This window comes from Haliotis asinina, chromosome 11 (genome assembly GCF_037392515.1).
Source record: "Haliotis asinina isolate JCU_RB_2024 chromosome 11, JCU_Hal_asi_v2, whole genome shotgun sequence".
NCBI lineage: Eukaryota > Metazoa > Mollusca > Gastropoda > Lepetellida > Haliotidae > Haliotis > Haliotis asinina.
In genome coordinates, this window is record NC_090290.1 from 45,624,083 (window position 1) to 45,650,500 (window position 26,418).

The 26,418-nt window shown below is 39.7% G+C and overlaps 2 protein-coding genes across 4 annotated transcripts; one reads left to right on the top strand and one right to left on the bottom strand.

The window, feature by feature from the left end:
- Positions 1-5,329: 5,329 nt before the first annotated feature.
- Positions 5,330-8,563, bottom strand: LOC137256549 (uncharacterized). Its single transcript, XM_067794409.1, has 3 exons — positions 8,454-8,563; positions 6,586-7,485; positions 5,330-6,182 (listed from the first exon to the last, which is right to left on the bottom strand). The coding sequence occupies exons 2-3, from the start codon at positions 7,478-7,480 to the stop codon at positions 5,998-6,000; spliced, it is 1,080 nt and encodes a 359-aa protein (XP_067650510.1). The 5' UTR covers positions 7,481-7,485; positions 8,454-8,563; the 3' UTR covers positions 5,330-5,997.
- Positions 8,559-26,418, top strand: LOC137256548 (RNA-binding protein 45-like). Of its 3 annotated transcripts, none has more exons than XR_010954565.1 (14): positions 8,755-8,933; positions 10,751-10,848; positions 11,578-11,703; positions 12,584-12,707; positions 13,391-13,477; positions 13,972-14,241; positions 15,770-15,943; positions 16,234-16,375; positions 16,493-16,529; positions 17,135-17,375; positions 18,304-18,487; positions 24,741-24,803; positions 25,458-25,503; positions 25,988-26,418. XR_010954565.1 is itself a non-coding variant. In XM_067794408.1 (12 exons), the coding sequence occupies exons 1-11, from the start codon at positions 8,780-8,782 to the stop codon at positions 18,468-18,470; spliced, it is 1,620 nt and encodes a 539-aa protein (XP_067650509.1). In that variant the 5' UTR covers positions 8,559-8,779; the 3' UTR covers positions 18,471-18,487; positions 21,020-21,753. The 3 variants fall into 3 exon arrangements, 1 of the variants encoding a protein (XP_067650509.1); XR_010954566.1 differs by having other exon boundaries at positions 8,760-8,933; positions 25,458-25,601; XM_067794408.1 differs by lacking the exons at positions 24,741-24,803; positions 25,458-25,503; positions 25,988-26,418 and adding an exon at positions 21,020-21,753 and having other exon boundaries at positions 8,559-8,933.

The window sequence follows — 26,418 nt, forward strand, 5'->3', positions numbered from 1 at the left end:
TTGCTTTAAGGCCCTCTCACATGAAATAGTTTTTCGTCACACGGTCTTTTGCTAATATTGAGATATCATCGATGCATTACGCTACTTTTAGCAACATACCCGCTATATCACTACGGAGGACTCCAGAAATGAGAATCGAACTCGGACCCGGGTTCCTAGGGACCTATACAAAGTGAGAATAAGCATAAGCGCTCAACTTCGGTGGGAATGGGTTTGCTTTATGGATAAAATATGCTCGTTTTGTATTGATACGTGTTTAAGCAATGTTTGGGGTAATGAATTTGACGTTTCATTAAGTTCCTTGGCGGGAATGAAATGAGATACCTGCACATCATTCGTGGTTTTGTCCAGTCCCATGCTGTACGACTGATATCCCGATTAAGATGACGACCTGGTTGCCAGGAGGACATATACGAGACTGTTACTCAACCATCACTTTGTTCAAATCATAGAGATTGAGAATGTGCGAGCGTGTGTGTTTGTGTTTGTGTTTGTGTTTGTGTTTGTGTTTGTGGTTACATCGAAGATTTCTCCACTAATCTGGAAACTAACTGAAAACCCTATGTAAATGACTCGCACAAGCATCATGCATCAAATTGCTGAAAAGCATGTGTAAGTATCGTGCATGTGAACAGCTACATTCTGATCTAACCTTTTCTTGCCAATTTGTACGTATTTTTATCATTTATTGAACTCATGACAATAATCTTGTCAAAGTTACGAATGGGTTTTGCAATATACGAGTTCATATGTAAATAGTGTCATATGTAAACAGTATGGAATATATACGTCACAGTATAAATTTGGCAAAATTTAGTTTTAAAAAGTTGCCTGAAGTAACTGGCTATATAATAAGCTATATTTTGAAAGGAAGTATACATTGCCCACATAAAATACACTCAGCGGTTTTGAATTGTTATGAAATATTTCGTTAAAGCAGGACAACACATTTTATTCTCTGAAAGAAAAATATGATTGTGCTAAGGATTCGTTTGTTAGTAAGATAAAATAATGTTCAAGTGTTTTAAAGATTGATTTACGCTTAAACACAATCGTTGTTTTTCAGTGTAACTGACGGTAAAGGATATTTCGACGTTAACGAAAGAATTCCACTGTGCGCTTAACTAGGCGTTCGTATCGGTAACTAAGATCACCACAATAGTGCCGTTATGTCCTCAGGGGTTAACGGGAACAAGGCGTTAACCTTCACCTCCATTGTGAAGACGTCACAGCCATTTCACAGAACAATAGATGACACTCGTCAAGGCTACAGGCGCTGCGTTGAGCTCATGTCGCTGTTTTGTTAGCGTTAACAAGACAGCTCCTTACATCGCATCACGGTGGCGAAGGTCAAGCTGAGCCACGTGCCTTGACCAATGCGTGTGTCAGTTGGGGATGTGTCGGTGGGGGCGATATGACTGTCGTGGGGTCCTGTAATGGACGCAGTCACTCCTAAGATTCAATATTGTCTCGTGACAATATGGGAAATCTGACACTTAATTAAGACGACATCGACGAGATATGATTGTGTAATAGACCTGCCAATATTGTCTATACAATCAGGCGCTGAGATACCCAAAATCGAACGTCGAATTTAACGCCTCAATATTGAAATCGGCAGTAATATATGTGTGTGTGAGAGACAACATGATATATACCATTTAAAATAGGGGATATTGGATTTAAAAGATTGATAAAACACAAACGATAAAGCCCAGAAGGTAACACATGGTGATGAGAAATATGGGGAAAATGTCACAATGTATTCCATTGCTTCCGAAATGTTTCATCCGTGTGGATATATACCATATACCATATCCACACTATCCTGTTATTGTACCTTTGCCAATAAAATCAGGAATTGTTGTCTTGTGGTACAAGAATATGTATCGAAGCTTCGTACTCACTAAATAACAAAACTTGTTTTCTTTAAAGTTTGTTCATTTTGTACTTCCCGTCATCTGAAATGCCACGCAAAGAAGATAAACAGATGCAAAAATGTTTCATTGAGTTAACGTTACAGACGGAAAATATCGCGCATTTGTGAGTGTATAAACAGAGAAAGCTATAAAATGGTACAACGGTAAGTGACAGCAGTGTTAGTCTGTCGTACAGACCCACCCTGAAGTATAAATATCCAAGAGAGCCCACGCAAGTCTAGAAAATGTGGCAAGTCTAGATTTCCTTAGCTTCTGAAAATGAAGAAAGTCTCAGGGCTCCATTTCATTATATTGTTTTTTTCACTATAAACATTTTAAAAGTAAAATATGTCCATTTCAGAGACTAGCTGTTAGTCTACAGCATTGTATATCTGATGAGGCTGCATGAATGAATGGCGTGAAATGTTGGAAGAGGGGAGGGGCGTCAGATGGGATTGGCAGGGTTGAGAGGAGGTGGAACCGGATGTCGCGCTTAACCACGCCCGGGGGTACTGATCTGAAGAGGGTGGGTGCTTCACAAACACGAGTTATCTCCCAAGTCAGTGGAGTAGCCGGCTAATTGAGTCGACACCCTCACAAGCGCAAACATTGTAACAGTGGCATCGAGGTTAATTTGTATCAGCTTTTAGCAAAATCACAAGGGATTTTACGTTTGATTTGAATCCATGCGTCGGTTTTAGTAAACCGTTCATGTGGAAAAATGTAGTTTAAACAGTCTTCTTTGGATATCTGCAGCCCTTTTAGGCCATTATACACATAACTACAAAACAATTTTAACATTTTGATTCAATGTATAAACAGTCGTGTTCAGGGTATGATTGTAAAACGAAGGATTGTTCAAAACATCTTTTTTCTTGAACGTTTGTTTTCCACATGCAGAATACACTTAGAATCTATTAAAATGATTGTGCAACTATCACTATTATATACACATGTAAACTTAGGATAATATTACAGGGCTACAATACGTAGGACGCAGTCAAATTGCGTATTGCACCCCAGATTCCGTATTGAACCTCTGCCGGTTCTGCTTTCTCCAAAGCTCGTTAAAACAGATTAATACATTATAAATATAGAACGTCATACTAGTTCACTGGATGTTTTGGATTGACCTAGATGTCATGGGAGGAGAGAAACAACGAGTTCGGAGACAATATGTATTTATGGTCAGGCAATATTTTGTCTGAGATATCTTTCGAAAAATAATTAGCTAAGGTGTGAATGAAACAAACTGGATATTTCTAACGTTTGATATTGGGCTGACACGTAAAACAATTTATTTCTTCCTGTTTAACTTGATCTCGTCACTACATGGCTGGAATACTGTCGATGTGAAGAAAAATCCAACTCAACTCAACTAAACTAAATATTGTTCCAGTTTGGGTAAAAACAAAACTGATGCTGCAAATATTTTCTAAACTAGCCTAAATATTTTCAGGTAACGTATTATTTTCTCTCTGTTGCAGTGCCTGGAAATGTGTTACAGGCGATGAATTCTGGGTTTCTCTGAATATATCTACCTGGACAACTGAGGTAAGTAAACAGGTCTAAAGGGTGTAAAAAAAGAAAAACAATAAATAAAATATAAGAAAAAACGAAATTAATGAAGCAGGATGTATTCGATGGGAACATTTCAAAATAATCATGGAAAACATAGTCAAAACAGGTTGCATTAAAAAGACAAGCTCCCAATTTTATGCAGGTCATATGTTTGGGCTCAGTGATTTGGGCTCCCTGCCGAGAGGCAATTTTCATACCACGTGCCAATATTTCATCATTCCTCTGTTCTGGAGAAGACTTCGTGCTGGGACTCTGTCAAAGCGAATACATGTATTTGCATTTACGTATCCACACCTTCATGCCATGATACTATACTCTTAAAAACGTAGAGGATGTTATTTTTTTTTTAATTTACGATTAAAATATTTAGAAGACTTGTCGGAGTCAATCAATGTTGATATGATATTATTGAATGTTTTGAGAGTGCATCACCATTTGCACGTCCTCACTATATAACTATAGTTATTTGAAATGTAATCACCTTTGAAAGGTGACTGGTGTATGGCATTTAATTTGCACGTATACGATTTTCATTTTAAAACAAACGACTGGAAACAAATGTGTGATGTAAGATGAGTGTCAAAATTAATGTTCTAAGTGATTTCTCGACCTTCTTGAAAAAATGTCAAAATCAGGAATGGGACCCCATGCACGTGTATGGGGTTACTGCGTTGTGCACGTGCATATCATATGTTGTGTTTAGGGTGGTAATAGAGGGAAATGGCGGTGCGTTCGTAAGATGTCTTTCCTTGAAACGTTTGTTAACGTTTACACTTCTTGTACAAATTGAAACTTCATTATCCTCCACTTTTTTAAGGGTATATATGTGAACTTAGCTGTGTAGATGTGAGAAATACCCTGTATCACGAATATATGGAACCTAGAAGGTACATTGTCGCCCTTACAAAAACAGCCCAAAACCGGCAAACAAAATGCGACATTTTGGCCATTTGTCGCGGAATAACATTGTTGTTGTTTTTTCTTCCAAGAGCTGCAATACTATATTACGATATAACAGAGGTCGATATATAGGGGCCTTGGAAACTAAAATGGCGCAGTTCGAAGGAAAAGTACTGGAAAATAACAAGAATGAATGAATGAATATTTTGTATGTACTCCTTGATTATTAGAAATATCTCTGTGTGTCAAATACCATGATTATATTTGCATCCACCATCCTACACGTTGAGCGGTGGGGTAGCCTAGAGTTTAAGGCTTTCGCTCATCACGTCGAAGACCCGGGTTCGATTCCCCACACGGGTACCATCACGATGTGTGAAGCCCATTTCTGGTGTCCCCCGCCGTGATTCATACTGCTAAAAGCGGCGTAAAACTAATGTCACTCCCTCACGAAATGCTACACTGTTGCGCCCCGAAACTCATGAGTTTCAGACACAACAGATTTATGTCGAACGTATAACACTTGAACTTGAATGTGATTAGTTATAAAATGTACAATCTGTTCAGAATTATAAGCCACCTTATAGGCCCATTTAACATTGAGAATATTGCAGCAAGTGTATGAATCCAAAGAATGGCGTAACGGTTCTGTGACAATGTGGAGTTCCAAATATCGCATTTTACCATTAATATCCCTCAATACCAACAACCCATATGAAGTATGTTTAGGTTTTGGTCAGATTCGGGTAGGCGGTAGGGTAGCCAAATGGTTAAAGCGTTTGCTCGTCACGCCGAAGACCCGTGTTCGATTCCTCAGATGAGTGCAACATGTGAAGCCCTGGTGTTCCCCAGGTTCTGAATCAGACTCAAAATATCATGGTTTGCCTAAACAAATTCTAACCGGGACCATGATGGATTTTTAAAGATCGTTTTCACACAGCGGATTACTTTTTATTGGTGCGTTTGCACCCAATGCTACAATTCAATGAATTATAACAACTGCGCAGTTTATGAAATATAAATCGGTTTATTGCCATCTGTTGTAGGAAATCTAAAAGTAATATTTGAGATTTGTAAGTAAATATATGTGAAAATTATGGGATAAAGATACCCAACCAGACATGAAAAGAACTGTGTCTGAAGTAACACATAACATGGAATATATTAAACAATGTTAAAACACCACTCCATACATAGTGCACTTAACAACGACATGAGGTAGCACAGACTTGACCCCATGGCCATAGCAATGCCTCAGTGACGGGGTGCCGTTGTTCAAGCAACCTTAGCAACTAAGGGGGCCGTAGCTCTCTTACCTTAACATAAACTAAGGTTGTCTTTGCGCTAAAGTTGTTTTGTACAACATCCTGGTCGTAACACAGTCTTGGGCCAACCCCACCCCACCCTTTCAACAATGACTTGTTTTCACTGAGTAGTAACATAGCCTCGGACCAAGTTCTATACCCTTCCCTTTTTCAACAACAATACGTTGTTCTGTGGTAACATAGCCTCTGACCCAGTTAAATACCCTTGTCTTTTTCCACAATGCCTTGTTGCGCCGTGGTAACATAGTCTTATCTCCTGCTCAACATCCCTCCTATTTCAACAACGCCTTGATGCTTTGCGGTAACATAGCCTTGGCCCCTGGTTTGGGTCGTTTTACAATCCGGAACTGAAATCCTTCTTTTCCCTCCAATAGGTGGCGCTCGTGCTGCCAACTGAACAAGCCGCCGTCCGTCGTCTCGGCGAAGGGGTTAATCTCGATCACCCATATCTTGTCACCTGAACACAGAAGGCACTCAAAACATGTATGGCGTACTTCACACATCATGTACAGAAATATCGGTCGGTCTGTCTCGCCGTGTATCTGTGCTGGTTTGGTTCTTGTTTATCGGCGCACTCAGCAATATTCCAGCTATATGGCGGCGGTCTGTGAATAAGCGAATCTGAACCAAAAAGTCCCATAAGCAACAGAATGAGCATCAATCTACGCAATTGGGATACGGTGATATGTGTCATCGAGTCTGACTACCCTACCCCGTTATTTACCTCTTACGACAAGCACGGGTTGCTGAAAACCAGTTCTAACCCGGATCTTCACGGGTGTAATTGAACTCAAAGACAGTCGATCCTCATTTGAAATGAAAATGCAACAATGAGCTAAACTGTACTCGCGCATACTTACCATTCTCACAAACTGCAAAATCAATTATGTATGCTGTAGGAAATTCCTCTCCATTCATCAGCGGTCGTACTTGGTCATTGAAATATTTACAAAGAATATCCTTGAGATGGTCCCCCGTGTCTAAGAGCCTTTGTGAGAAAATCAGGTAGTTGTATTGCGACAAGGCTACAAGCTCTCCCCCAAACACAAATCCCCTAAACTCCATATCAACATCAATATCAACAAATTTCCTCACAATAAAGTTCTCTTCAAATCTGCTTTCGATTTCCAGAGCAAGCAACATGTCTTGGTAGATGCGTTCGCTCCTCAGCATCATATCAACCACATCTTCTGCAGTTTTGACTTTGAGGCCATCAAATGCAGCTCTGAGAAGACACGTAATTTGGATATTTTCATTTTTCTGTTCGTCTTCATGGAATGCCTTCAAGAACTTGTGGTACACGTCTTTGAATCGTCGTTGAACCATTGGTGCGTCTTTGGCGCTTCGACTTGAAGTCTTCACAAACGCAAAACCATCTCTTGTCGTGAATTGTTCCATGACCGATTCCAAACGTTTAGTGACGTCATCAATTTTTATTTCCTCATCTGACGTTAACGTCTCACGCCAGTTTAAGTCGCAGATTTGTTGAGAGTCGATATTCTTGTAGCACTTTTCGTATATTTTGGCAAAGAGTTTTGCTTCCTCGATTTTCAAGGGACATAACTCTGTCGGGAATGTCAGTTCTTTAAGTACGTGCATCCATTTCTCGGTATTTACATCAATAACTGAGTTTTGGTAGAGAGTTATCTCCTCCTTACTCATATAGCCGGCTGTCTTCGGACTGGAGAAATCTTTAATAGGGTCTGTTACTTTCTTCAGTTTGCAGTTCTTCAGTTGCTCTGTCAGGGACGCCATTGAACCTGAACAAAATAAACACTTTAATATGACATTCACGAGTTATTTCCTGGGCTAGTGAGTAAACTAAAACATAACGTAAGCTGGTTCTCTAGGGACGATGCGCTGGCGTTCACCAAGCCATATTCGCACTCTTTTATTCATATATAAAGACGGGAACAAGTTAGCGCTTTGTTTGGCTGTCCCTTTCCCTGCCCTCCTCCCTCGCAGCAAATAGTCAAATGTGTCTATATTTTAATGGTAGATTGTTACACAATATTTTGTTTCTTTTAGGAAAAAAACCCAAAAAACCTCACAGTATTGGTATGATGTTTGATTATGATCGGCGTTTCACTGAGTGTCTTATGTTTACTAGCGTTCAAGTTCAAGAAACTCAGAACATATACATGTACAATATCGCATGGGTTTCTTCGATGTTTTAACATTATCGATTTCTAAACACATTGGCCATGTAATTGTAATGTCACTGTACGTTGAAAATAACCAGTTATTGCAAGTTCGTGTTGATCTGACCAGTCAAAGAGCCTCTTCCAGTACGTCAAGGTATAAGAACACATACCATGCCACTGACCACTCTCAAATAATATTTATTGACTGGTGGGTCCTGGGACCCTAGACCTTCAAATGTGACATTAACCGAGAGAAAATTAAATGTGTGTTTTGAGTGAGAATGAGGGTAGAACGTTCGACCGTACCCCCTCCAAATTTTAACGATGAGGAAACATTTCTTTGAATGGCATATTTAGAAAGTGGAAATGTCTTTCAGCATGTTCACATACAATTACTTTTTTCAGTAAAGAAACATGTTAAAACTCACCCCTCTCAGATGAGGAACATAATTATATTAAATAAGTGATATGATTTGACTAGAGTGAAATGTAAGGGATTATAAGAGTTGGAGTCTTTCAGGAATGAGAAATTGTATAAAGGAATAAGTTTGATCAGAGACCAAATAACAGACTCTATACTCTACCTGTTCAGAATGAAAATGCGCTGACCTCTCACAAACATTGATCAGACGAGCCTTGCTTGCCCTTGGTCGCTTCCGTGTTTATATGGCTATTTATAGTGTCAGATCACGTGACAGGGAGTAATCTGTGTATGGACTTGATGTAAACATTTGACTACTACATATGTTATTTATATAGGCAAAATGGAAGAACCAGTGAAACTGGATTTGCAGATAAAATAATAGTGTTAGATATGCTACATTGATGTGCCCAGTTACTGAAAACCCACCCGATATCTTCATTGCGGCAATTGCAGTTACGTAGTTCTCAAATTACTGAATAATCCAAGATGGCGTACAACCACGAAGATGCCCCAAATACTCGTTTGTTTATTATGTGTGGCAAAGGCGCCACAGATGAAATGCTTAAGAAAACGTTTTCTGCTTATGGAACTATCAAGGACCTGTGGATCGTAAAAGATAGGCGCACAAATGAAGAAAAGGGTATGTAACTGCAGGAATTCATTTCGCGTGAAGCACGTCAAGGGCAGATAACTCTGTCAAACCGTTAATAATGACTAAAATGGCCATTCTTTCTACCTAGCCATTTTCTCGTTAGTCACAACTAGTGCTTGTCACACGGATGGGTTTTTTGGTGTTTTAGCTGCGTTTCCTTTAGAACGGAAATTTAAAACAGGAATGCAGAACAAAGAATGGGTCCATAATTGATTTATTCTCCACATTGTCATCGATCGCAACGATTCATAATTTCATATCGTATATGTTATGGTAATAATGTGTGCAATGTCTACAAAATCGTACTTGCTCATACATAGATGGAGTAGGTGTGGATTCTCAAATGTCAGTTAGTTTTGGATGGAGAATTATTTAATATCATTGGAAGTGCTAGGGTTGTGAGTCTAATCTCATTTGTTAAGGCTTGCAGTGAATTCGTAGACAAGACTGGTTCATAGACGTGTAAATCCGGTGGATTCGTAGACGTTAGTAAATGATGTTAGTAAATGTTAGTTTGGTATTATTATTAATTCTGACATCAGTGCAAACGAAAAGTGTTTGAGTTTGGTGAAATAAAACACTATGTTAGGTAAGTATGATCGGTGTTTAAAAAAAACAAAACATGATGAGCGGTGTACAAATAATATAATAATCTCTGAGTTTTCTGAAATAAATACCAAACTACACAATAGGTAAGTATGATCAACATTCAGCAACGGAAACAACCTCAGAAGAAACAGTGGAGAAGGACAGAGCGTGTTGGTCACCGACAAATAATTAACAACACACTTGAATATACACACACTATTTCACAATCAAAACAATTCGCTACTTCCTATTCCCACAGAATTGATCAACATTCAACGACACAGACACAAGCCCAGAAGTAGCACTGGAGAAGGTGGATGGGTCACCGCCAAAGTAATCAACAAAACGCAATCAAAACAACTCACTAGTCCCTAGTGGTTTATCAAACTTAATATGCTTAATATACGAAATCGCCCTCTACGAAACAGTCTGGGTTACGAAATCACCGCGTCTCCGAACTGGTTCAGTCTACGAAAACACTGTCTCCCTTTGTTAACACCTTTCCATTTCTCGATGTTGGACGCCGACCCAGTCTCAAATAAATGCTCATTTACAAAGTCACGACCAGCTGATAGTTTACCATTCTGCATTTTAGCTGCGCACTAGGCAATGTTTTCCCATCAATCATTTGGTAGAGGAGTCAGTTGACCAAAATCCTAGCTGACAGGATTGTAAATATAGGGTTGGTGAGAGATTTAGTAGGAAGGATTGGGATTGTAAAATGATTGCTTGATCATGTTGTTCAGAAAGATGATACAAGAGGTAGGACTAGGTTTGGGATAACCTACCTGAACAAACCCAAGTGGCTGAGGGGATGACATAAATCTGTCTAGGGTCCATGAAGGTTCCATAAGTCACCATGGTCTTAATTTTGGTGATCTACCTTCAGTTGCCGGTGATCTATAGTGATAGCCTGCTTCAATATTGTATTGTTTTGCATTTCTGTATAAATTTCTGGTTACATGTTTTCTAACTTAGATAAAGATATTCATCTTTAATGATAATGAATTTGTCTCGTCATGATATGGCATGCCCTTGTGATGGTAAATATTAACTCACTCTCGCATGATGGAAAGATACCAGTACCATTCCTATGTCACAAGAATGAACAATTGGCTGTGTCTATCCCCATATAATACTAACATTTGTCATAGTTATTACATTTTTATGTATGTCATGAATTATTGCTAAATGGAGTAATGATTTTTTGTTTACAGGAATTGCTTACATCACATTCAGTCGGACCTCGGAGGCAGCTCTGGCCATGGAGGAGATGAATGGGAGAAACATAGAGGGACAGCCTCGACCACTCAAGGTAAGAAGTGCACACAAAACATCATTACTTGCTTGGTGGCATACACAACTGTTCATAGTTGTGTTCCTTGGGCATGGCAGAAACCTGTGACAGTGGTATTGCATCCTTCTTCTCATTTTCTTGTCCTTCTCTTGTTAGGTGATGTCATAAGGAGCACAGCATTCTTGGCACTTTCTTGCCAGTACCAACAGTAACAATTGTACCATAAATTACAACTAGCAGCATTGAAAAGATTGACTGGTGCTCTAACATTGTTTAACACTGAAATAAATGGTGGCTGGTAGTATGGGCAAAGGTCAAGGCCGAATGTCAGTACCCTCAATAGTGACATCTTTTGTTTTATTGTATGACGTTTCCATATTTCTAAGAAGTGGGTCCATGACATCCACTGTTTGCTGGATGCTTCAAAACCGATAATGTTGTTTGTTTTTAATTCTATTAAAATTTTTATCCATTTTAGCTATAATAGCAGCAACACATTTTTTTCAACACATTATCATTTGCATTGTTAATTGATGATAAAAGAAAGAACATATCTTAAAAACTGTAGCATAGTCAAGTTTAGGACAGTAGTATTTCGTATAGAATCATGTCTCAAGGATGAACCATTATTGATTGCCCATGAATCTTGTCTTTATTGGTGTCTTTGCATGTTACCTGTTTTCAAGTTATCGATGTTCCAAATATCTATGCTTTGCCAAGATGTTTCCTTGTTTTCCCTTTTTTCAGGTTGTCATAGCAAATAGTAAAAGAGAAGGATCTATTCGAGACCCCAAAGAAGAAGAGAGAATTCTTCGATTATTTGTTGTTATTCCAAAATCCTTCAAGGAAGATGACCTGAGAACAGAGTTTAGTGTGAGTTTGCAGTGTTCGCTCATCGCGCCAAAGACCCTAGTTCGATTCCCCATATGGGTACAATGTGTGAAGCCCATTTCTGTGGTCCTTCACTGTAATATAGTTGGATTATTGCTAAAAACAGTGTAAAACCATATTCACTCGGTCATCTACAGCAAAACTCCCTCATGATTAGTGGTTAAGCGTTCAGTCATCTTGTTGAAGACCCAGATTTGATTAAAAACTGGGTACAATGTGTAAAGTCCATTTCTGATGTTCCCTGCTGTGATATTGCTGGAATATTGCTGGAATATTGCTAAATTGGCATACACTTTACTCATTAACTCAGCAGTCACCTATCTGGCTGTGAAGCTTCAGTACCACTTGTCTTGTCACTTTACATCATTCTGATTTATTGGCCTGGAGGGGCTGGAGTTACGACACCAAACTCCGTTCATTCAAGGGTTGCAGTGATTCACACAGACCTCGATTCATTTTTTTATATTTGACCTTCGATTCAATCAGTTTTGATTCAATCCTTTATAGAAGTAACATCAGATTTCATTTAACTTTCAGAATCGATTTTTTCGTAGCATCAAATTCATTGTCAACTTGATGTCTGCTAACATAACTTACGTCAACCAATCATGTTTTGCCTTATTTTAGCATTTGAAACTGCTGAAGTTGAAGTCAAACTTACATTCTGGCTCAGTGAAAATAGTTTAAATAGGTATGCAAATGCCAAACTGAAATAGTGATAATTGTTATCCAAAATCGAAAATGAAATGTCAGGTTAGATTTTTGATGTATCGAAACTAATCAATGTAGCCCCAGTTCACTCACTGATTCACCCAACTTTTACATTTTAGGATTGACTGACAAGTTCCCTCTTCCATTTCAGCAATATGGAGATATTGACTATGTGAATGTTCTTCGTAACAAGGGCGGTGAAAGTAAAGGTTTCGGATATGTCAAGTATTTCCGTCCCTATCATGCAGCCAAGGCCTTTGAGGAATGTGATAAAAGTAAGTTCTAGATTATGCTCAAGGTGTTGCTTTATATCACGCACATATAATTGTGCAGTCATGACATTGTTCAACTACATCTGTGGAAATGGAAAGTATGGTCGCAGTCCAGGTAGTCACACGACAATCAGTTGATTCTTACTGTATTGTTGTATGACTAAGTAGTAAGTTATAATATTACTGGATTGAGGTTTACACTATTTAACACATGGAACATGCTACCTGTGAAAAAGTTTAGAATTGGTCTTCAGTAACCCACGCTTGTCTTAAGAGGTGACTGTCACTAACAGGACTGTGTGGTCAGACTCTCTGGCTTGGTTGACAAATGCCATTAGTTCCCAATTGTGTAGACTGATGCTCATGCTCTTGATCACTGGATTGTCTGGTCTTGACACGATTATTTACAGACCGCCGCCATATAGCTGGAATATTGTTAAAACTAAACTCACACACTCATGGAACATGTTTGTACATATGATCCTAGCAGAGTAACCTGGTTTTGTGTATTGTATATGTTGATGACATTTAACCACTAAGAATTTCATTTAAATTGTACAGATTAATGTATTTTTCCCAGTTTCTGATTTTGTCAGCATTGTCTCTAGAGATTTGAATATCATAAAATGGATATTCCATGGTTTTGATCCACTTTCCTTACTTATATTGGCTGTTGTCATGTTTAGGCTACAAGGCAATGTTTGCTGAACCTCCACGCCCAAAAGGTGTTCGAGAGATGGATGAACCAGAATTCTACTACGACCAAAATAGAGGTGGGTAATCACAAACAGCTTCTTTGTTGTGTGAAATATCTTGAAGAAGATCCATTGGTAACAACAGCCTATTAATAATTGTGTTTTCTTTGTTATTTTGCGATCACTTATTTAATTGAATTTCAAAACAAAACACTGTTAATTTACTTTCAACTGATTTTGGTCTACTCAAAAACCATTTGTCATTTGCATCATTTGACTAAATATTAAACAATAGTGCTGACAAAACGTTTTGTGTTTTTGTACCCTAGAATACAGAACAAGTTTTACAATATGTGTCATTTGAAGTCTGTTGTAGCACACCAGTATGTAGTTAACAATTAGCAATTAACAATTTATTCATCGCTGGATCTGTCAGTGACCTGTAACCTGTGAAGGTCTGGTTTAGATTTGACATACAGTAACCCATGCTTGTCATAAGATTTGCAATCAATCAATGATCAGGTTTGTAGAATGATGAATTAAATTTTCATGTGTATATTTTCTTACCTCAGGGTCGAAGAGGTCATATGATGAAGACTATGGTGGCAGTTACAACCGACACGGTGGTGGTCATCGTGACCATCGTGACCATCGAGATCATGGTGGGCATGGCGTTGGTCATGGCGGCGGACATGGTATGGGTGGTCTTGGAGGTGGACTTGGTGGTGGACTCGGTGGTGGACTCGGCGGTGGTCTTGGAGGAGGTCTAGGAGGTGGAATGAGTGGTGGTATGGGCGGCAGTCTAGGTGGTGGTCTTGGAGGACCTCTTGGAGGACGAGACTGTAAGTGGACGGGCTGTGCACTTGGTCTGTTATTGCATGTCAATAAATGACCCCAAGAACAATGTCTCTAGTCCTACATTTGGTGTAAATTATTGTGATTTTGTTCTCTCATTGCCCGGTTTTTTAGATATATACTTATTTGTCAACAAATCTTAATAGTACCAAATGAAGTTAAATGTTAAAGGTCACATGCAACGTAAAACGCAACTTTGCGGATTCTGGTACCTTTCGGTATGCATTTACCGAAACAAATCATAAAAAAAGCCAATTCAACCTATAAAGTGGAGAAAAACACGATGAAAAAAAAGCCTGCGAAATCGGAGTTCAAACGTTTCACTAAATTTCCCCCAGCGCTGGGGGGAAAACTGGTTTCAACAGCTGTGCTGCGCTGCGCCGGTGACGCATGCGCAGTGAATGGGTTCGCGGAGCTCGAAACAGTATGCATGCCCAGTGTCTGAGGTTGTGAGCAGTAGTCTAATCTTGGTTGTGTACACAAACAATTAAATAAAAAAAAAAAATCTTCTCGTTAGGTAAAAAAAACTTGTAGATTGTGGTAAGCAGTCTCTGTCACAGAGAAAGCTCAGTGTCTGGTTTATTCACACCTATATGTCTGCCTGCCTGTCTGCTAAAGACAATATGCAATACACAGCTTCAATCATTGACCACGTGCAATTTGAACTTAACACCTATCAGACTATACGACATAAAGAAGATAAGTTGAATTATGACTCGTGCACCCGAGTGCCGTGTCTGCCACATTATGTAATTGGGCACGTGTGATACACATAACATGTTTTTATGTCTGTGGGTTGCAAACATACTACATTCATTTTTTTCGGATGACTGGATCTGACGGAAACTGGTGCAAACTCTTGTCAGTTTCAAGTCCTGCTTTGTACTTGGACGAATGACAGATTCCAGCCACGCAGTAGTTGACATGATTTTTAACTGGATCGAGCGCAAATTCAGAGAACATGTATTTTCCAAACCCAACATCTCTCTGTACATTCTTCATGGATAATGACTTCTTTTAGTGTGTATGATTTTGTTTGACAACAGTATATGAATCCACACTGAAACATCAAGTACACAAAAAGAAGTTGTTATCCATACAGAATCTTACTTTTTTTTACTGGCTATACTTCTAAAATGCCCATCAAACAGATCATCTTTCTGTACACATAATGAACCCTCAGCATATCAGCAAATGAAACAGCCAGTCGGAAGCCGTCGTTCCACTTGAGTGCATATCCACCTGGTATGACTGGGTTCAGTCTCCCGCAGGCATCGTTTCGTGGGAAGTAAGCCCAAGTACAAAATATTGCACTTTTGAATCGCGATTGTATGCTTATAATTTTGTTTATTCGTTTTTTTAAAAGCAGCAATGTATGTTATATGTCATGAATAAGTGATAAATGTTTTTTAATAATGTTTGATTTTTTGGTTGCATGTGACCTTTAAATGTTGGATGCTTATTAAAACATTCTAGAAAGGACCATCACTGACTGAATCTTTTTTTGATCCACAGTCCCGATGTCACCAGCTCAGATGGGTCCGCTTGACTTACTGGAAAACTACGCCATCTCCTCCCCATGTGTCAAGCTTCAGATTGTGGCTGCGATAGGACTTCCCCAGCGCTACCTATCCGTACTCTTCAGCCTTGTTCCTGGGCTGGAATATTGTGATTTCAATGAGTCAACAGGTAATACAATCATTGTTATGCAAGTTATCTCCTGCAAGTGTCGCTAATCTGCAAAACTGGGACTTACATAGAAAGTAAAACATGTCCAGTGTACAGGTATTGAGTACATCTACATATTCTATGAGACATGTATTGTGCAGCTCTGTTTATACGTGTGTGGTAGATATTTTATTGTGCTGTAGGCCCTATGTTTTTGGTACTGTACATTACTGCATATACTTGTTGCAGGCACTGTACAATATGGTACATCGTTTATGCCCGGTACAGTACTGTATGTCCCCATGTTGCAGGTATTGGGTATGCACGCTACTCTAACCCTCAGTGTGCGTCCTATGCCCGGGACAAGTTGGACGGCTTTGAGTACCCTATCGGCAGTCAGCTCCGAGTGTCGTTTGCTGACGGAGGGGGATCCCCAGGTAGCAGTTTTTCAGGGTGAGTCGCTTCACCACAAGTAGCTCCAAGCTTACCAGTTTATAATAGGTGTTGTATTCAGTGAAACAGGATGTTTCCTCCATGACCTTCACCTAATATTTTTTTCTCTTTCTGTAGGTCAAGGTCAAGAGATGGTCCTGATGTGCGGCATAAGGTGAGCATCAGGCTAACAAGATCATCACACAGTGCTACACTATGGTTATGTAGAATGTAATTTGTCATAGGGACATGTTGGCCCAGTTATTAGGGCTGCAGCAAGGTTTGCCAGCAAGGTAAATGACTGAAACTTATGCTACTTTAGGCATGTCATGAGTACTGTAAAAACACCTTTAATACTCACTCACTCACTCACCCACCCACCCACCCACTCACTCACTCATGAATGAATGAATGAACAAAAAGCTGGGTTAGAATACTCGCCTTCAGTAACCCATGAGTATCACAAGAGGCAACTAACAGGATCAGGTAGTCAGGCTAGCTGACTCAGTTGACACGTCATCAGTTCCCATTTGCACAGATTTATGCATATGCTTTTGACCACTGGATTGTCTGGTTCAGACTTGATTGTTTGCAGACTGCAGTCATATAGCTGGAATATTGCAAGAGTGCAGCGTAAAACTAAACTCACTCTCTCACTCAACATTTGGATCTGTTCTTGGAACACAAATCAGAAAAAATAACACTAATCTATAGCAATTCAGTGTGTTTGTACTGTATCATTTGGGCACAATGTAACCGTGGTAACACTGTCTGTTGTAGGCGGCCATGTTGCTAGAGAAAGCTGGGATCAACCCACACCAGGTCCTCAATGCTGACAACTCCATGGAGAGGGTGGGGTACTGCAACATTACCCTCCCCCCTCCCAAACCCCTCAAACCTGAAGACACGCCTGTAGCACAGAGGCTGTTCATTGTGTGCCAGCCCTCGTCAGTGTCAGAGAAGATTCTGCGAGATGCCTTCTGTAGATTTGGAAATCTGATCGATGTCTACCTGCTGGCAGGTGTGTTGTCTCTGTTATTGTCTTGTCATCTTTCTTTATTCGTTAGTGTTGTATACTTGTCCAGACATCTCTGATTAAGAACAGTCATTGTTTATTGCATGATCAGTAAATCTGTGGATCAAGCTGCATGGTGAATCAGCATGTATGGTGCATCAGCATGCATGTTAAGTGAATCAGCATGCATTGTGGATCAGTGGACCAAGCTGCATGGTGAAACAGTGTTATGGTGCATCAACATGCATGTAAAGTGAATCAGCATGCATTGTGGATCAGTGTGTATGGTGGATCAGCATGCATGGTGGATCTGTGGATCAGCTGTGTGGTGGATTCTGGGATAGGTGGATCAGCATGTATTGTGGATCTGTGAATCAGCTTGCATGTTGGATCAGCATGTGTGTTAGCATAGTGGATCAGAATGCATGGTGCATTGGTGAATCAGCATGCATGTAGGTTTCGTGAATCAGTATGAATCAGTGGTGATAGATGAATCAGCATCCTTGATCAGTCGATGGATCAGCTGGATTAATGTGTGTGGCGTTAAAAAAGCCCAAACGAAGCAGACTTTTGTAATTTATTGGTCACTTAACAGTTGAGGCTTAGCCTAAGTAGTTATTCAAGACAGGGGTTAAAAAATCCCATCACCCGACATCCGGGACAAGTCAGTTTTCATTTTGGGGCCATCAAATAGTGGTGTCTTATTTGTCCCTGGGCTTCTAGATAATTACCGCTTATGGTTTCAAACTGCAAATAAACTTGAATTTCAAAACATTTTCACTTACCCTGTGGCAAGTGGCCTTAATAAAAATTTGAACCCCTGCAAAACTATCTCTACAAATTCCATTCCATTTTTCGCTCCTTTTATTCATCTGAACATTGACCCCATGCTATACCAGCTGTCTTACCCTTCTGTACTTTTTATCTCTGTCAGGACGTAACTATGGATATGCCAAGTTTGGTAGCAAGGAGTCAGCTATGAAGGCTATTCAGGTACTACATGGTCAGCATCTCACGGGACAGAGGCTCAAGGTGCTAGAGGCTGAACCCCCAAAGAACGAAGGAGCCGGGGAGGGGCCTGCAAAGAAAGCCAGATACTGATATGGGAGTTGTGCAAGGTGAGAGTGATAAGTTATTGTGAGTTGGAGGGATACTGTTGTCGTGGGTTACTGTTGTGTTGGGATACCATCGTCGTGATGGGATACTGTCATCAAGGGTTACTGCAGCAGGGGTTAAAAATTTCTTGTTGATGTTGCTGTCTCTGCCATCAATGTTCTAACCAAATTTGTTACATTATGGGTGCGTTGCAATCCAAAAATCGCCTAGAGTAAGCCAATGAATCGCTTATTTCAGGTCTTTGAAGGGCATTTAGAAATGAAATACAATTTCACAAATCTTCACGCTTATTTCAGGCTTCCAACAGCTCGAAGCATTTATTGCTGTTCCAAAACTGGCGGAGCGATTACCGTTTGCTCGTCTGGCGCTAATAGAGAACGTATTAGGAGAGTCTCGATGACGAGTTATGAATTTATGATTGTTGATAACTACACTGAACCTGTGGAACAAACTGAGGATGCGGGGATGTAAACTGTTTTTGCCAATTCGGCAGCCGAACAATTTTTATCGAAATCAAACTTTCCTTTTTCTTCCATTTTGATTTGAGAACGAGATGACCTCATCCAGGGATTGATGTGATTGCAAGCAGCTGAAAGTTAGCGCTCCGTTGTGAGGCAAATCGTTGTACATCGCTTGCAAGTGATTGGTTGTTTGCAGCACACCCTATGTTCTTACCTGTAGATTTACTGTTGGTACATGGACTTTAAAAACCTGAGTTTACTGGACTAAAAGATAGCATACTGGACCTGGGTCAGGAGTAATGGCCAACACTTGCAAAAGTTACATAATTTACTGTGTAGTTAGACCAGTGAAGGTCCCGGAGTAGAACAGGCCTTCAGCAAGCCATGCTTGCCATAAAAGGCGACTATGCTTGTCATAAGAGGCGACTAACGGGATCGGGTGGTCAGACTTGCTGATTTGGTTGAAACATGTCATCGGTTTGAAATTGCACAGATCGATACTCATGCTGTTGATCACTGGATTGTCTGGTCCAGTCACGATTATTTACAGACCGCTGCCATATAGCTGGAATATTGCTGAGTGCAGTGTAAAGCTAAACTCACCCACTCACTCACTACTGTGTAGTTAATACTGAGTGGGTCCGGTATTTGCACAGTTAGGACAGAAACTCTTGTGATATTGCAGGATTTGAAGGTAAATGCTAAGTGCATATATAGGAACCCTGACTGTTGATGGCATTTGTTGGTATGTTTGCACTGGCAAAACTTTGATGGTGAGCAGTAACATTTACAAGAATTTTTGAATCCCTAGAAGCATTGTCTAGTTATGACATGTGACTTAATCACCATAGTTTTGGGAATTTCATAAATCTTCTAAAAGAAAATAATAAAAAATTTCTTTGTGTGTCAGAAAGTGTTTTCTATTGAACCTCGCTAATATGTGTAATTCGTCAGGATGACCGGTTACTTGGGTGTAAGTGTTGGTGACAGATAACAAGACTAATTCTCTCCCTGTCTCTCGGTCTGGTACCTCTCTTGCAGTGTTTGTCTTCTTGAATTGTGGCCAGTGGAAGGGACTTGGTAGATTTTCATCCATCTTCATCTTTCTCTCCGTGGAAAGTTTGTCATGATCATTTAACAGAAATCACTCTCACATCTTGATAGATCTTGGAAAGGACAGCAATTTTTATTTGAGTGCGTAGTCATTAGATCTGAATTTATTCAGTGGAATATTAATGCAGGTTTAATCTTTGTTTGATTTAATTTCCACCTCAAATGTTTGCAGTTTCCGGTAGATGACTGTTTCAGCCTGTCAGGGTCATGCTAAATTCCATAAGGTTATGGGCACGATAGGACCCAAGGCAGGATGTGTGTCCTGCTTGTAAATGACAATGGAAATTAAATGGAAACCTTGAGGCAAATATGTCTGAAGTAGTAAATGCTGATATTCAGGATTATGATCAGCAAAAATTTGTACAAGAAAGCTAATACTGTACAGAAGCCAGATGTGAAGTCATGACACTGTGAGATGGCATGAAAATCTATCATGGGTTAAAAAATATTTAGTTCACAGGTAATGACTTCTGAATCATTTGTCAAGCTGGTTGGCACCAGGGTGCAGTTGTACAAAACGAAGGTAGCAGTTTGACTTACGTTTGATCAGTGTTAAGAAATTTGGGAGTCACTATCACCTTACCACGGCGATTGTAATGTTTTATTATTATTGTACAACACCTAGGTGACTTCATTGACTTACAGATTATTTGTCGGATAGCAGAAACAAGTCAAACTGCCTCAGTGCTGATATGGAGACCCAGTACAGGGTGGGGTAGTCTAGTGGTAGCTTATTTGCTCATCAAATCAAAGACCTGAGTTCGATTCCCCACATGGGTACAACGTTTAAAGCCCATTTGTGGTGTCCTCCACTGTGATAGTGCTGGAATATTGCCGAAGGTGGTATAAAACCATACTCATTCAGTTAGTACCTGGGAACAAATGTTTTTCTTCAGCCTTACACTGGCCTTTTTCATTATCAAGTATGTCAATGTTAATATCATGTCAATTTCTTAACAGTTGACTGACCTTGAAACGGACGTCACCAACAAACAGACATGCGCCTGTGACTTTGAGAAGTCGACCAATCACAGAACACCTGACAGTGAAAACGGAAAACAATTGACCAATCACAGTACATGACCTGTTAACTGTGAACATTTGCGACAAATAGCCAGATATCTCTATTGCCAATACTGGTGACATTATGGTTGACTGTGTAACGTCCGTGAGCCCGTTCTTGTTCAAACCAAGTTATTTTGGCCAATTTTACACTGTGTTGTAGGATTATTATCTTAACTCTGACTTTTGTGGTACTATCTACATGTGTGACTGTTAAGTCAGTTACAAGTCCTCATAATCACTACAAATAATGGGATTTTGAAAGTAAGAACTGCCCGTCATTCCAGTGTTTTCTGCTTTGTTCTATAAGCAAAGGAATTTTATATCAAGATCAGTGTTGATTCATCAAACATTTGGGGATACTTTTAATCTTAAGTCATTGTTTATTGGGAGGTAACTGCTGTTTTAATGATGTGTTGTGGATTGGAGATACTTATTGCTATCCCCTGTCTCGCTTATGGCCTGATCGCTTTTGTAGTTTATTGTTACATGTGAGTTTTAGTGCCGCACAGATCACCATGTCCAGTTTTGTGTCACTGTTGAAGTCATCTTGTCCTCATATTTCACCGTGTTGTCCCATGTTTAACTATTGTTGTATAAAACTTTCGAAAAAGGAAATAAATGTAATTAAAGAATGGACTGCTTTAGCGACATTATAACTTGAATTCTTCATGACATATAGATGTATTGCCAGGACAGAGTTTGATCTTTGTCATTAGTCCCACAGTAATACTGAGTCAGTAATGGATCCAGAGCTGTGAAGTAGTACAGGGCCTTGTTTCACAAACTATTGTATGGTTATGAGTCATGTAACGTATACTCTGGCAGACTTTCGGAGGGCGGTAGAATAGCCTAGTGGTAAAAGTCATGGCTCATCATGCCGAAGACCCAGGTCTGATTCCATACAAGGGTACAGTGTGTGAGGTCCGTTTCTGGGATGCGCCGCTGTGTAATTACTGGAATATTGATAAAACTACACGCACATATTCACTCACTTCAATGACTGCTGTAACTAATTCTCTGACAGACATTCAGAGAGCCTGAGTCAGGACGGCCCACTAATGCCCCTTGCCCTATGATCAGACCACCTTACAACATCAGATTTTCATGGATTTTGTCCCAAAAGCAGATGTTCCTCCATTGCCATCATTACTCATATATTTTAGGGGACTTATGACATAATGACAGCTTTGTGGAGTGAAGCCCTGTTCCACAATATAAGTCACATTAGCTGTACACTAGAACTGTCCTACAGTAAGGATCACTGGACCAGTAGCTGTACACTAGAACTGTCCTACAGTAAGGATCACTGGACCAGTAGCTGTACACTAGAATTGTCCTACAGTAAGGATCACTGGACCAGTAGCTGTACACTAGAACTGTCCTACAGTAAGGATCACTGGACCAGTAGCTGTACACTAGAACTGTCCTACAGTAAGGATCACTGGACTAGTAGCTGTCCCTGAGGGGTAGCTGTACAACAATACCGTTCTACCATCATCAGGGAAACAGTAACTGTACCGTAGAACTATCCACCTGTATAGATCACTGGACAAAAAGCTGTACTGTGGCATTATCCAATGGTGCAATAAGATTTCCCTCAGAAATAGCAATTCTTTTGTTTGCACCAGAGTGTAGGATATTCATTGTTAGATTACCAACATGTCTAGGGGCGGTAGGGTAGCCTAGTGGTTAAAGCGTTCACTCGTCATGCTGAAGACCCAGGTTTGATTTCCCAAATGGGCACAATGTGTGATGCCCATTTTCTGGTGTACCTCACCGTGATATTGCTGGAATATTCCTAAAAGCGGCATAAAACTAGACTCACTCACTCATTCACCAACATGTCTTAGTATACCCTAGAATGTAGAGAATGTAAATGTGGACATAATTTTGGAGACAAGTTATGTCACCATACCCAGGATTGTTCCAGTCAGGTAAAATTATACTTAGTCAGCACTTCGAAGGCATGTACTGTCTTGGTGCTATCAGTAGCAGCACCTGTTACAATCATGTAGATGTAGAAGTACATGTAGCGCGAGAAGATGTTGACGACGGTGTTACTGACAGCGAGGACAAGGAGCAACTGACCCCACCTGTGGGACTGCACGGAGGACGACCGAGTAACTGACTGCTTCACGGGTAGTCCATGTGTTGTTTCACTTCACTTTCCTTGTGGGAGAGAGAAATTGTCAGCAAGTGAGCATAGGAAATGGAACAAGACACCCTGTCTTTTTGAGAGGGAAACATTCCAACAAAAGCAACACACTTGGAATGTTTTACTAGCCCTCTTGATTCCTTTATGTCTTATCACAGTTCTATAGGAGTAGAAATATTAATATTCCTTTGGGACCAACTTGCAGACTGCTAGTATACCTGTCACATATTCAGAAGTGGTTTTACAGGTTTCATAATTACAAGATAGTGGGCAAAATGTGCGTGTAGCATATTACAGCCTTTCAAAAGTATGTTCTGTGTCTAACATTCTTGTTGTTGATGATTTCTCTCTTTGCAAGGAAAATGTGATGTGTGAAATAAAAGCATATGTGATGTGTTGATACAGTGTGATCACAGGAGATCACATCATGTTGCTCAATCTTTGCTAAGGATAACCAATAAATTAATGTGTGACCAGTCAGAATTAAACGGAACATTAATTGAAATGGAACTTTATATTTTATATTTAATATCTGAATGAAATTACGTGGAAAGATTCTGAGATACCGTATGTTGGGGAGTTTTTGAGCATTGTTTAATGGATTTGTAGAAAGAGTGCAATTTCTTGAAGAAATCTGAAGGGTCCTTAAACTTTTGTATTGACAACAGTTTACGATAGCTGTAGAACGAGACGACCTCATTGAGGACATGCTTGACTTTAATTGTGACCAACAGAGTGACATCTTGTTTGTAAGATCGGTCAGTATTCAGGATCTATATGGTACATACACTACTCAAAATATGTAAAACATAACCTTGTTTATGTTGGTATAGTTTATCTGTCGTGCAATGAAATTAACTGTAGCAAAGTGAAAGAATTAGATCTTTATCAACTTTTGAAAAGTAAATATCCTTAGCAAGATTTGAGTGGTGTCATTGTGATTAGAATTCAGGAAACTCATTTGTATCGTCCTGCATGTTACGATCTATGAGTAAGTTAATATTTCGTTCTCTTCTCTGAACTGGTTATCATTTAAGTGTGTTTATGTCGTCGTGAAGAAACTGCAGTATATATACTGCAAAAAATGTTCAAGTCATGCAAGTTGTGGGGAATATTATTGTGAAATTGTGATCTCAGCTATTACTACAAGAAGTACTCTATAAAAATTCACGATCCTTTGCTGATTTGCCCAGTATAGATAACTCCAAACATAACTGCTATAGATGCTGAACTGGAGAATTTGTCAAACTTATTTTTAAGTATAAGGTGTCGTTTTTTTTTAAAAGGATGTTAATTCTTAATGCATGACTTCATTTTGTACAAACTCCACGTCTGTCAACTTCATTGCCAGATGTTATCCATTGTACAGTTTATTTAGCTTGAGGGGTTAGAGTATTGGGGACAGTACTTAAAGTGATTGCCATGCACATTTGCATTATGACATTACTTTTGTCCTTTCAGTTGTCCAGCTACCCAAGTCTGAAATGAAGCGGGGATCTATTCAGTGTTGGTGAAGAGTCAAAGGTACTTACTTCAATCCGAACATTTTTCGTTAGGAATTTCTTTGCTTTCGGGAGTAGGCTTGGTGTTAGGGCGCTTACTAGTCAACCTAACCTAGGTTCAATTTCCCCCATGGGTACAATGCATGGAGCCCATACGAGTCTGATGTACCCTCACGATACTGCAGGAATATTGCTAAAACTGGCATAAACTAACTCTTTGTGTTTGAGTTTGTTATCGGCGATCTTGGGCTTGTGTACTCAAGCACTCATTTATGATCCTTGACCTGAGCCCCCCACCTGGTGACTTATGTGTGTATGAGGGTAATGGTGTTGCAGTATATGGATGATTGTGGCCTGAGTTCTGTAAGGTTAGGCTACTCCCATCCGGTGACATGTGAGGGTAATGGTGTTACAAAGAGAAAAAAAGCTATTCCCCCAAATTATTGGGAAAAGATCATTTTGCCTTGGTTTCAACGTTTAATTTTTTAAAAAATATTTTGTAGGTTCCCCACAAAAGGTCTTGTTTTTTCTTTCAGAGAATGTAATTGTCACAGTGTCTAAAAAATATTCAGTCTTTAATACTGAGCCCAACAGTCCAGATCCAGTCCACTCAATGCAAATTTTTATGGACCTTATTCCTGCAAGCTGGATTTAACCTTGAACATCCCTGTTTCAGCAAGACACATCTAACAAGGTGCAGATTTTGTTTGAGACTGGCACAGGTGAGAATCTGATTTTAGAAGACGCAGAGCCAAAAGAGTCAATTTTCTGTATTGACAAAGCTCAGGACAAACAAATCCAGATGACTGGATCAGTGCAGGTTTGATCCCTAAATCTTCAGTCTGTGATGCTGTTTGTTGACTATACCAGGTTTTGAGGTGGTGTAATATTTTGGGGTAGGTGGGGTAGCGTGGCGGGCTTAAGTATTTGCTCATCATGATGAAGGTCTAGGCCTAGATTTTCAAAGCTCTTTGAGCAGTAAGATAGTTGTAAGTTAATGTTAGTGGTAAGAAAGTCGTAAGTGCTATACACTAACAGAACTTTGAAAATATATCCCTGGGTCTGATTCCACACGTGACTACAATGTGCGAAAGTTGCTTTTGGTGTCCCTACAAAGTAGTGGTAGATAATTGATAAGAGAGGTTTTAAACAAAACTCCGTCATAAGATTTTGGTTGTGGAAGAATTGATGAATCTGGTGTTTCAGATGTTCAGTCATAACAGATCACTGCCACCCTGATGCTATATGGACAGGAGGCAATGAGCAAGACTTGTGATAAAAACTGATGTCTCATCAAGCCTCACCATGTCAAGACCACATGTCTGTTGTCCACAGTAGTTTATGTGACTGTGGATTGACATAATCTTGATGTTCAAGTGTTTCATCAAGACTCACACTTGGGTTTATTCTCCAGATCTGGGCCTATTAATCTGTTCAATTTATGGATCTCATTTCTGAAGTGCATAGTGGCTGTACATTGAGGTAGCCTTGAAGTCAAAGTAGCTCATCAAGAATCACACCTCACAATTCTCAAGTCCCTGTTAGTGATATTGCCCAAATGTTGCCAAATGCCTATCACGGCCTTGGTCACTCACACAAGTATGTCTTTTCTTTTAATAAAACACGATGTAAACTTT